The 13,440-nt window shown below is 44.2% G+C and overlaps 1 protein-coding gene across 1 annotated transcript in view; it reads left to right on the top strand.

Annotated features, from left to right (window-relative positions):
- Positions 1–13,440, top strand: part of COL24A1 (collagen, type XXIV, alpha 1) — a 346,183-nt gene that overhangs the window by 332,083 nt on the left and 660 nt on the right. Inside the window, exons 53-55 of the mRNA XM_015416682.1 lie at positions 3,071–3,239; positions 5,960–6,069; positions 11,524–11,739. Coding sequence (XP_015272168.1) covers positions 3,071–3,239; positions 5,960–6,069; positions 11,524–11,739 — 495 coding nt within the window. The remainder of the gene's footprint in view (positions 1–3,070; positions 3,240–5,959; positions 6,070–11,523; positions 11,740–13,440) is intronic.

Here is a 13,440-nt window from a genome sequence, read left to right as displayed (position 1 = left end):
TTAGCACTTGTCATCATTAATGATGCAGCTCCTCTAGCTCTGCCTGAGCCATTTTGTTAACTTCTTAGTTTTCTTTAGCTATTTAAGTTACTAATAGATAGCAGCAGTGCCATCCATTTTCCTGCTTCCTCCCTGACTTCTCCACCACACCAAATGTGGGAATTAATATAATTGCCTTTGAATTGGGACTTAATAGTAGTATCTCAAAGACTAAAGTAGAACTGAAGCACAATGAGATAATTCAGAAAGGCCTGTCATATATCTCTTGTGGAGGCACCTTTTTATTTTATCTTTTCTGTATATTGAAAATAATTATTGGCATTTAGAAAATTCTGTTCCTTAACATTAAACATATAAAATTTTTGCTTTCATTCTTTCTCATAATTCTGTTAGCTTTTGAGAATCCTGTTCGGTACATTATACATCAGCTAGCTGACACAAGTTCCTTTAGCAACTATTTATTTATTTATTTATTTATTATTAGATTTATAGCCCGCCCTCCCCACAAGTGGGCTCTGGGCGGCTCACAGATAGGGCATATATGCCAATAGTTAAGACAATTAAAAACAAAATAAAACAATCCATCAATTACAACAATACAAAGTGCTCAAGATGTTTCAGGAAAGTCTTCAGCAACAAGATGGCTTCCTGGGGATAGCAGTCCCATTTCAGTGGTATCAGATCCACGCAGCACTGTAGTACATTTAACACAGGGCCATCTCACCCCCTGCTGTTACCCAACTCAATTGGTGGTGGAGGTAGTGGTAGACGTAATGGCAGCTCCTACCCGAAAGCCTGGCGGAAGAGCTCCGTCTTGCAGGCCCTGCGGAACTGTGCAAGGTCCTGCAGGGCCTGGATCTCCTCCGGGAGCTTGTTCCACCAGGTAGGAGCCGCCACCGAAAAAGCCCTGGCCCTGGTAGCAGCATACCTGGCATCTTTGGGGCCTGGAATCACCAGCAGATGTTGCGTCCCCAACCGTAGTACCCTTGGGGGAACATATGGGGAAAGGCGGTCCCTTAGGTATGTCGGACCCTGGCCATATAGGGCTTTAAAGGTAAGAACCAGCACTTTGAAGTGAATCCGGTACGCTATTGGCAGCCAGTGCAGCGCTTTCAGCACAGGCCAGATGTGCTTCCGCCTAGGGAGACCCATCAAAAGCCTGGCTGCAGCATTCTGCACTAGCTGCAGCTTCCAGATTTGCGACAAAGGCAGCCCCATGTAGAGAGCATTACAGTAGTCTAACCTCGAGGTGACCGTCGCATGGATCACTGTGGCCAGGTCATCACGGTCGAGGAAGGGAACCAACTGCCAGGCCAGCCGAAGACGGTAGAAGGCCGACTTGGCAGTGGCTGCCACCTGGGCCTCCATAGTTAACGAGGAGTCCAGGAGCACTCCCAAACTCCTAACCTCTGACGCTGGCACCAAAGGCACCCCATCGAAGGTCGGAAGAGGGAGCCCCAACCCCGAACCAGCCCGACTCAGGCCCAGGACCTCCGTCTTCGCCGGGTTTAGTTTCAGCCGACTCAGTCTGAGCCGACCAGCCACATCTTGCAACACCCGGTAAAGATCTTCTGGGCTGGAGTTCGACTGGCCGCCGAGCATCAGATAGAGCTGGGTGTCATCAGCATACTGATGGCACCCAAGCCCATACCTCCGGGCAATCTGGGCAAGGGGGCGCATATAGATGTTAAACAGCATCGGGGCCAGCACCACCCTCTGAGGCACCCCACATTCTAGAGGATGTCTCCGGGACTGCTGTTCCCCTATCGCCACCCTTTGTCCCTGACCTTGGAGAAAAAAGGTAAGCCATTGAAGGGCGAGCCCCTGAATCCCCACGTTGGCAGCAACTGGTGGTCGAACATGCCGAACGTGGCAAACAGATCTAACAACAACAGTGCTGCCACACCGCCTCAATCCAGATGTCTTCTGAGGTCGTTAGCAAGAGCGACCAGCACTGTCTCCATTCCATGTCCCGGGTGGAAACCAGACTGGAAAGGATCTAGGATAGAAGCATCATCCAGAAAGCCCTGTAGCTGTAATGTCACCACCCTCTCGATAAGTTTGCCCAAATAGGGCAAATTGGACACCAGCCAATAGTTGGCCAATTCGGCCAGGTCCAGAGATGTTTTTTTCAAGAGAGGGTGGACCATCGCTTTCTTGAGTGCCCCCGGGAACAGCCCCTCAGAGAGGGACTTGTTGATAATCTCCCTTAGGGCACCACGAAACCCCTCATGACCTGCTTTAATGAGCCAGGAGGGGCACGGATCTAGCTTCCATATTCTGCAGACTATCGACCCAGCCCGTCTTAGCACGCTATCCAATACCATTGCTAAATACACAATCCTAGACGATTTACTACTCCCCTCAGATAACAATTGTGGGATTGGGTTTACAACAAAGATACTCTAATTGACAAATCCCTAATCAGTCAACAGAAATTTGCTCCATGGTATGCAGCATTTAAAACAGACCACTCCAAGGCCTCCTATCTGGCCCTTATTTCAATTTACAGCATAAGAAGGGCTTTTACTGCCCTTTGTTTTCAGACCATGCCATCTGAGCTGCTAAAAGGACGATATCTCAAAACCCCGCACGACCAACGTATCTGTCTGTGTGGGACTTGGTGGAAGATCTAACACGCTACATCTTAGAATGCCCTCTGTATATTGGCCCTAGAATCAAATTCCTTAACCCGGTTCTTACAATCCTACAATCCACATCAGGTACCGATATAGTAACTTTTTTACTTTCGGATGCCAATCCCACCATTTCTTATAGAATGGCACTATATGCTGCAAGGAAAATAAGAGATAGGGCTACGGATTGACAGCACTTTTAGAATATATTATTGAGTAACTTGATCTTATACTTTTACTTCATTTATATATTTTATATTGTGTTGCCAACACTTGTACTGTTTTGATCATTTATATTGTGATGGCCAATGGCTATATGCTATAAACTTTTGTACTTGTACACGCCTTCTAATTTGGCTTTTGACATAGCTCCATGTTCCAAGGTACTGGCATTTCTTCATGGTACTGTAACAATAATGGCTTCTTCTTGGCAGAGCTATCAGAACACTGAAGTAACATTTCTGGATCATAGTGCAGAGATATTCAAAACACTACATTATCTTAGCAATTTACTACATACTATCAAGAATCCATTGGGAACTCGAGATAACCCAGCACGTATCTGCAGGGATTTGCTTAACTGTGAACGTAAAGTCTCTGATGGTAAGTTCTCCAGTATCATCAAGAAGTCTGACATGAATCCTGATCCTCAATGTCTTGTTTCAAATATTAACCACTCAAAAGTAATAGATGCTGTTTTGAAAGCAGAACAGGATGGCTTGCGCTGGGAGATGGACAGAGGGAGTACAACTCTGTTGATTCTCCTGGACCTCTCAGTGGCTTTCAATACCATTGATTGTGGTATCTTTTTGGACTGTATTTCCAAGCTGGGGCTGCAGTGGTTCCAGTCCTACCTGGAGGGTAGGTTTCAGAAGGTGGTCTGGGAGACTGCTTCTCAGGCCCTTTGTCTTTGGCTTAGGAGGTCCCACAAAGCTCCATCTTGTCATACTTTTCAGTATCTACATACTACATACTACATGAAACTATTGGGTGAGGTCATCTGGAGATTTGGCCTGGGTTGCCACCAATATGCAGATAACAGTCAGCTCTATCTTGTGTTTCTGGCTGATCCAAGGGAGGCTGGAGAAACCCAAAATCAGTGAACAGAAGGTCTGACCCTGGACCTAAGGTGTCACTCATTCAGGATAGAGTTGTACTCCCCTTAAAGGAACAGGTGTAGTTTGGGGGTGCTCTTGTACCCAAGCCTTCTGCTGGATAAGCAGGTGGCAGCTGTGGCCAGTAGTACATTTTACCAGGTTCGACTGGTTAGCCAGCTGCAGCCTTTCCTGGGCAGAAAAAATCCAGCTACTGTGGTGCCTGCCCTGGTTACATCTAGATTTGATTTCTGCAATGCACTCTGTGTGAGGGTTGCCCTTAAGAAGTGTTTGGAAATTTCAGTTGGCCCTTCAGCCAGGATATTGACAGGGGTGGCTCACAGAGACCATGTCACTCCAGTCTTCGCCACATGTACACTGGCTCCCAGTGGGTGCGTTCAGACGCGGCCTTTCTGCCGGCATAAACTGCACCGGTTGGAACCGGTGCAGTTTATGCCGGCAGAAACGCGATCAGATTCACCCTCCATCTTGCGAATGCCTCTGTTGGACGCCCGCTCACACGCTGCGGGCGTCAGCGGTTTTTTTTTTTTTTTAAGCAGTTTGAGCATTCGCACAGGCAGCCATTCGGAGAATGGCGATTTTTGCGCATGCTCAAACCCCCCCCCCACATTTAAACTTTAAAGGTAAGCACACCTTTAAAGTTTAAACCCCAACCTGGCCTCCCTGTAGTCCCGGACTCCTCCGGGACGGTAAAGTAAGGGCTTTTTTATATATATAAACAAACGCTCAGGGCGAAGGTTCGCCTGAGCGCATATCGCTTAGTTTTTTTAAAAAAAATGGCGGGGGAAAGCCGGAAGCCTCAGGCTTCCAACGGAAGTGGCTAGGCACCGGTGGAGAGCGATCAGACGCCGGTTTGTATCGGAAGCCACCGTTGTACTCTGTTTACCACCACTTCGGACCTAGTGGCAGAGTACAACGGTGTAAAAGGATTTACAATGGTTAGGGACGGGAGGCAGATGTTCGCCGTGTGAACGCCCTTAAGTACACCGGTTGGAACCGGCACCCTAACCGTTGTAAATCCCCCGTCTGAACGCACCCAGTCTGTTTCAAGGCACAATTCAGGGTGCTATTGTTAACCTTTAAAGCCCTATATGGCTTGCGATCAGCATACCTGAAAAACTGCCTACTCCCTTATGAACCTACCAAACTACTATGGTCATCTTCTGCGGCTCTACTTCAGGTGGCCCTGCTGGCTGGTAACACAGGAGAGGGCCTTCTTGGTCATAGCACCAAAACTCTGGAACTTTCTTCCAAGGGAGATTTGTCTGTCCCCTTCTGTTGCCATCTTCCACCAGCAGGCGAAGATTTCTTTGTTTACCTAGCATTTCCATAGTGATCCCTCCTTCCTTCCCTGTGTTTTAATTGCTGTTTTTATGTTTTTGCATGCATTTTAATTGTTTTAATGATGTATTTTGGTTTGGTTTGACTGATTTTTAAGATGTGTTTTTATTATGTATGCTTTTTAATTTGCTAGCTGCCTTGGTGGCCCTGATGAAAGCAGAAACTCAGGGTATAACTTTTGAAAATAAGTAAAATAAAATTTAACTGTAAGTTCTTTTACTCCTTGTAGCCACCTTCAGTTTAAAGTACCCTATAGACCTTTCCAGTGCAATACTCCCTCTAAGCTGTAGAGTCTTGTGAGCAAAAATTCTTCTTTGTGAGTGACTGGCATTAAAGTTGTGAGCGAGCTATTTGGCTACTGCATAAATTAGTTTGCTCTGGAGCCATCCTTCCTGAGCTAAGACAAAAATGTGTGAGCCAGAGGCTAAAAAACTGTACGCTAGCTCACACTAACTCAGTTTAGAGGAGGGGTGACTAAATTGTGGCTCGGGAGCCACATGCGGCTCTTTCACACATATTGTGCGGCTCCCGGCTGGGGAAGTTAAATATCATTAGCAAACAAATATCATTGGATAAATAAATATCATTATCAATATCTGCTTTTACCACTTTTGTTATTATTTTTGGCAGTCTCATTTAATGTTAATAAAAAGCAAATTTGCATATTTCCCAGTAAAAATGTGTAATATTGGTTCATGTCTTGTGGCTCTCAAAAATCAGACATTTATTCTATGTGGCTCTTACGTTAAGCAAGTTTGGCCACCCCTGGCTTAGAGGGAACACTGATCCAATGTAATCTAAACACTAAGAATTTGAGGGGGAAAGGTGTAATAGAATTATTCTGCCTTTACCTTTCTCAACTGATAGGGAAATACTGGATTGATCCAAATATTGGATGTACTTCTGATGCCATTGAAGTTTTCTGCAACTTTACTGCTGGTGGCCAGACATGTTTATCACCTGTATCTGTGACTAAGGTAAATGTTTCACTTTTTTGGACTATTAGGGCCAACCAATATTTACAGTGCATTATATTAACTTATGAGTGCATCAGTTTCATTTTACATTGCACCTGCATGAAACATTAGCCAGACAACTCCATTTCTCTAGCAAGTGCCCTTGTAAGAAGGCATTTTTCTGTGAAGAAAGGATAGGAAAGTGCTTAAACCTTTCCCTGCCAGCTGCAAACTTTTCCCTCTCTTAGCTGCAGATAAATTCTCTTACAAAGGAATTTCAAAGGGAGATTAGAGAGACTGCTGAATTGCAACTGATAATGAAGCTCAAGACAATTCATCCTCCTGGACTGAATTGAGACCTAGGTTTCTTCTCTCATTACCAATGCCTGCTATTGTCATTTGGCGTCTGAAATCACTTCACTCTCCAAAAGATAATGACTGATGAGACTTTCAGGGATGTGCTAGAGGCATCTTGCTTCCATGGGGACATCTCCCCTACTGTCTGGGAGCATAATAGTCTTGGAGTAGAAGACATCAAGATGAGGAAAAGGGAATTATCGCTTACACCAGAGAATTCATTTGTTATGCGGGCAGGATCTGACATAAATATCACTTTGTTGGGCTGGACCATGTGTGCCATAAAATGTAACATAAGGTACCGAAGATATAAACTTTATAAAGATGATTTCAGATTCTGAATAGCAATAGCAAGCCTGACTGGGACTGTGGTCACATGGTCATTTTGATCGGGTTTCACTGCTGTTCTCTCTCATATTTAAAATTGCTGATCAGACACTGCATCCACCTCCCGCACCGAAGTGGGCTCAGTCACGCAATCCTCCCGGTTCCCTAGCAAGTTTTTCGACACCGGGAAAATCAAGTACTTTCTGGGTATTTGCGCTTTGAATCAGCGATTTTGCCAATCTGGACAGCCATCTCTCACAGAATTATTGTGATTAGGTCATCTGACCGTCCTTCGTGCGATGAGGCCCCCCCCCCCCAGCTTCCTCCTTTGAGCGCATGAGTAATCCTGCACTGAAGCGCACATAGATTTCTTCCACTCCTCTCTCCTGCCCCCCCATCAGTTCCTGGGTTTCTTGGTTTCCAGCAAGGCTCCTCTTGCCAACCGGCTTCCTTCTCTTCTGGGTCTGATCCATCACGCACCAGTGTCCACTGCTGCCCCCTTCCCCCCCCCGATCCTGCACACTTCACCAAAAACAAATCTTGCTTTCCCCCCCCCCCCCTTCACGTGGTGCCGGGAAGGGGGCAGAGAAGCCGACTCTTTCTCCTCTTGTCTCCAAAGCTGATCTCCTCCCTCCCCAAATGCCGAGAGGGAACTGTAACTTTTCTCCCCCCCAATTACCGTGGGGGAAGGCAGGTCACTGGGAGACCCAATGTGATCATCAGCGGACTTGGAGCAAAGTGGGAGGGGCTGCAACGCCTCCAAGGAGCATTCTGAAGGTGGGCGGGTGCTTTCATCCGGGTTCTCTTCCCTCACTCCCTGCTGCTGTGTGTGTTCCTTCTTCACCTCGATTGGGCGACAGTAGATGTGCCTCGCTGAGCCCAGAGCCCATCTCCCCAAGCACTGGTTCTTCCAGAGCAGACTGGCGGGGGGGCACACACACTCACAAGTGGGACATCTTTACTGTGACCCCCTCCTCATTGGATAATCAGTGCTATTCTATGGCTGTCCATGGAAGCTCCACTGAGCGTTCACAGCTTACAGTCGCTATCGGGACGGTGCCTGAAGTTTCATTGTATGATCCAAGCGTTTCAGGGAGCGATGTGTGATCATCCCAACCCGCAAAAAAAATCCCCGATCAAAAATATAGTGGGAACAAATTGCTATAGGCTTTCCATGTGACCACAGCCTGGATTAGGTGTGATATGCAGAGGGGTAGTAGGAAAGGAGATATCAGCACTGGTAATGGGACAGGAAACCTGGGTCTTAATTTGGTACAGGAGAATTCAGTCCAGGAGGATGCACAGAATAAATGGAAATAAGTCTGAAGAAGACAGCAGTGACTCACAAAAGCTCATATCCTATCACAATTTTTTTAGTCTTTAAGGTGCTACTGGACCCTTAGGTCGAATCTGCATTTGTCTTTCCCACCGGTGTCCCAGCCTTCTGACACCGTCTTTAAAAAAGCTGTCTACATTTGGTGTTGTTTTCACACCTCAACAGTGCTAGCATACTTTTGCACTTCCGCATATGTTTATTTCCCTTTCGTGGTGGCTCCACTGTCATTGCACTTCTGCACTGCTTTAAAAGAATCTTCTCTGAACAACATTCAAACAAGCATAGAGAAAGACGGCGTCACAGCAGCACAAAATTGATTAAAAAATGCAAATGCAGATTCGACCTTACTCTTTCTACTGCTACTAGAAACCACAACATTCAAAAACCAGAAAGGGAACATTTTGTCCTTCCAGGACATTCCGTTGCTGATCTAAGAGTAGCAGTTCTCTTACAAAGGAATTTCAAAGGGCGATTAGAAAGACTGCTGAATTGCAACTGATAACGAAGTGCAAGACAATGCATTCTCCTGGAATTATTTGAAACCTAGGTTTCTTCTCTCATTACAAATACCTGCTATTGTCATTTGGCATCGAAAATCACTTCCCTCTCCAAGATATAAGGACAGAAGGACTGACATACTAGCTGTATCTGAAGAAGTGAGCAATGATTCATGAAAACTCGTGCCCTGCCACAAATTTTGTTAGTTAAGATGCTACTGGACTTCTGCTCCCTTCCACTAATAAAGAATGCAAGCTGTACTATTAGGTTTCTTCCCCTCCCCATCTGTTAGAATTGGAAAAGGGACCTCTCCAAGTGCCATAGGACTCCATTTCTCTCCCCCCCCCCAAAGAAGTGTGCTTGCACACAAAAGCTTATACCTGAAATAAAACATAGTTGGTCTTAAAACTGCCACAGGACTCCATTTCTCTCTCCCTTTCCTCCTCCTCAGAGGAGGGGGAAGACCCCTCAGCCAATTGAGGGAAGGAAGGTTTGGCTTTCTTTCTCTCCTCTGTGAAGCAGGAAATAGGACAGACTGGGCAAAAGGAGATACAATGCAGGAAATGAGAAGCAGGAACAGGAAGCAGCAGAGAGCCAGTTCCTTGCAGGCCAGATAGCAGCCCTGCAGTAGCCAGATCCAGCCCACAGGCCATATGTTTGACACCCCTGCCTTACATAATACCAGTTCCTCAGATGGTGGACCTTGTTCTGAAGAAAGCTCTCTGGGGGTCACATGAGAGAAGTTCTTGTGTGGGGGAGCCCCTCTCACCATAAACCATGTAAGGAGACTAAAGCAGTGCTGAGGGTGCTTGGAGAAGGAAACAAGGTATTTATGAAAATGCTAGGTGCCTCTGAGATAAATGGGAAAACTGGAATGCTTTGGATATGTCAAGTGAGATAACAGATATAGTGATAACTCAGGACTAAACTAGACAAGATAGCATCCCTGAGTTTTTCCTGAGGACATGCCACCATTTTGAAGAGTTCCCAATGATGGGGGGGGGGGTAGTCAACAGATAACGCCTGGTACCATTTCAGGTTGGAAAAATGTCATGAGTGAAAGACAGGAGCCCCCCCCCCCCCCCCCCCACCACTCCTATCCTAACCAGAATCCAGGCACTTACGGCACTGTTAAATGGAGCTCCTTGGTGGGAACTCTCTCTAAAATATGGCAGGATATCCACAGGGCAAACTTGGGGACACCATCTCATCTAGTTTGACCCTCAGAAACCTGGTGGGACAGGGAAAATCAGTGAGATGCAGCTACGGTGGAACAAACCCTATTGAGGAAAAATCAGCATGGCTTTTACAAAACCCCAACTGTTTGGAGTTCTTTGAGAGGGTTGAGAAACATGTGGAGCAGGGTAACCAAGTAGATATCATATACAAAGATTTCCAAAAGGCTTTTAACGAAGTCCCTTACCAAAGGCTTTTGAGAAAATTTAGCAGTCATGGGATAAGATGGGTCTTGTGTAGATCAGAACCTGGTTTCATGACAAAGCAGTATGGGAATAAAATAGACAGTTAATGTAATGGCTATCAGTCACAGCTACTAAATTGAATCTCTGTGTTCAGAGGTGGTAAACCTCTGAATACCAGTGCTGGGGAGCAACAATAGGGGAAGTTTTGGGCTTTCTATGGCCTGCTTGTAGGTATTCACTGTGTGGGGGAAGATGCTGGACTAGATAGACTTAATCTTTATCCTGCATGACTATTATAACACTCCCCTTATGATTTCCACATTTGTAAAGTAAATACAAATCCAGAACATTCCTCTGTAGCAAAGCACATCTTCTCCATTATGTTTTGTAACACTGGAGCCTTTAAGCTAATATATCATGTAGATGGGATGTAACCTATAGTTTATCCCTGAGTTATATCACTTCTTATCTGGCACAACATCAGGAATAATAGATTGGTTGAATCCAGTGAACCACAAGTGGAGCTTTTCATAAGTAGTCTATAAAATACTAAACCTTAAGACATGTCCTCACCATTTTTACAAAATGTAAAACACAAAAGTTTATGAGGGCTGAGAACACACTAAAATGCAGAAACAGCCTTTTAAACAATTCTACCTTGCACCTTCCAAGAAATGGAATGACACTTCCAAGAGATGACACTTCACAAGCTTCCTTTGCCAGGCTGTTTCACAGTGCTGGTGCTGCCATAGAAAATGCCCTTGTTTTGGCTGAAAGAAATTCTGACCTCCCTTGGGGTTGAAAAAACAATCAATTCCTGCTGTAATGTTAACCTTAACTTCTCCTTGTTTGTAGCAGTCCTAAGACAGGAACGCAAGAAGTTCTTACAGCCTGCCAAACAGGCTGGGTTTTCTCACAGAGCTATGCCAAATAAGCATAAATCCAAATAGGATTGTAGGTTAAAATTTTGTCATGGTCTAAGGTCCTATGTTACATGGAGAACAAAAACTTAGTTTATACAGTGATGGTCGCCTTTCAGTAGTTCCTGTTGTTCAATTTATCACCAGTTTATTCTGGCTTTCAAAGCACTGGAAAAACTGAAAGAACATGGGAGCGGTCTATAAAAGCTGTTATTCCCTGGGGACAAACAGGCTAATGCACAAAACCCAGTTGGACACAGCTGAAGAAACATTACAGATTTATGCCAAGTGTCAACACATGTCCATAAGTAAGAACCATGTGGAACTGACCTCTTGAAGAACAGGCATTGATTTTTTCCAACTACGAATTGTATGTTATCTTCCTACTCATATTCTGTAAACCTTTCTGTAAGAGGAACATATTTCTGTGGTGTGCAAGGGGCATATCTTGTCTAAATAGTTTACTTTTAGAAGTTTAAATACCTACAGTTTGTTAAACCAGTGGAAATAAATGTTTATGAAGCATTTGGAAGGTATTTCCTATGCATAGTTTCATTGTGCTTTCGTGGCCAGAGAGGTCAATCTGATTGTCTTGTAATATGCTTTTGTCAACCAGTTGGAGTTTGGCATTGGAAAAGTACAGATGAACTTCCTTCATTTGCTGAGTTCAGAAGCAATCCATACCATCACTGTTCACTGCCTAAACACTCCAGTGTGGGGAACCAATGAACCAGGTGCCCAGAAACCCTCCATCAGCTTCAAAGGATGGAATGGTCAAATGTTTGAAGCAAATACTTTGTTTGAACCAAAAGTGCTTCGTGATGAATGCATGGTAAACCATCTACTGCTATATTCAGATCTCTACAAAGAAAGCAGTATTTAATAGAAATTGAGTCTAAACTGTATTTTTCTAACATAACATCTAATTTAAGATGCTCTTTAAATGAAGGTGATTTCATTTCATGCAGTAAACTGATACCCTCATCACCCACGCACCCATGAACATACATATTAACGTCTGTTAGCATCTCTTCAGAAGCTAACAGGAACTGTGGTATCTATCAACTATATTTGCTTTTAGGATTAGACTCCAGGTACTCTAGAAGTACTAACATAACTAACATTAATTTTGTCCTAATGTTCTAAATTAGCAATGGCCAACCTTTAGAGCAAACCTGCTAGAAGTTAAATCCAAAATATGTGTCACATGCATCTGCAGCTTGCACTTCTCTGGTGATTTCGGGTGATTTGAACTCTGATCTTCCCAGATCAGGAATGCAGAGGTGAGCATGACATAACCAGCTGTGGGCCCTCCTGCCTCCGTCCAAGACTGTCACCAACTCCTACTCCCTATACCCATTATGCCAGAAGGCAGGCCATTCATGTCTAATCTATAATAAAAATTGAAAGGTTAAACTTTTTTAAAGTCAAAGTGTTTGGAACTATTTCATGGAAACTTGGAGAACTAATTTCTTTCCAATGGATCAACTCTGGTTATGAACAAGATGCTGCATTCCAAATACTTCATGTTTTATTCAAGAAAGCCAGTAAGTATCCATTTGCACAAAATCTGTTCTTGTCATCATTTGTTCTGTGGAACTCACACTGACCTCAGTGTGCAGACAGATGGCAGGATGACAAGCCCTTAAAGACCTGGAAACCATGCAGAGTAGGTGCTAAACTGCTACCGAATCAGCATTTTCCACTTGGTTAAATTCCTACCACTTTCCACCCACACACCCTACATTTATATCCTGTCCTTTCTTCAAACAGCTTAGAGTAGTGTACATGGGGCTATCCTATTTTATTATCACAATAATTCTTGGAGATGGGTTAGGTTGAGAGAGGGCGATTAGCCCAAGGTGAACATCATGGGCATACAAGAGTTTGAACTCACATCTCCCTAATCCAAGTCCAACACTCTAGCTAAGTCATTATGCTGACTATTTTGCTGAATGAAGACTGATGATAACATCAAAGAAGATGCAGTTTCAGGCTACTGATAATTGCATTTTTCCCCCCTGTGAGATTCTCTGAGATCTATTTCTGCAGAAAACCATGTAATATAGAACTTTCCTAAAGAATTTCACAGATCCCTTTCTCCAGGGATTTCACTTTTTCAGTAGCCTCCACTGTATCTCCAATCTTGACTGGTTGGGCAAGGAAGAATGACTGTAAATTTCAAGACTTGAAGAACCTGGGAATCCCATGCCAGTCCCACACACTGCTTTTGAGTTATTTTATACATTGAATTATATTATACATTGCACAATGTAAACATTTTAATTAAAATTTGCTCAGTATTTTAGAAGATAAGATGTGGTGCTTATTTTTATAACTTCTGAAGTGTTTTTCAGAATTTATCACAATACAGGATAAGGAGTCCACATCAATCCAGACTTCAGATTCTTGTTAAGATTTGTTCCAAAATGGAATTATCATCCACAGACTAGGAAAATAGGAACATCATAAATCCTGTACAAATTAATGCTCTGTTGCTGCTGTTGTTTTTCGTTTAAGAGATAGGCAAAAT

This window comes from Gekko japonicus, unplaced genomic scaffold (assembly GCF_001447785.1).
Source record: "Gekko japonicus isolate JY-2015 unplaced genomic scaffold, Gekko_japonicus_V1.1 scaffold16, whole genome shotgun sequence".
Lineage (NCBI taxonomy): Eukaryota > Metazoa > Chordata > Lepidosauria > Squamata > Gekkonidae > Gekko > Gekko japonicus.
Note: the sequence above shows the minus strand (reverse complement) of the source record. Positions and strands in the feature narration are given on the sequence as shown.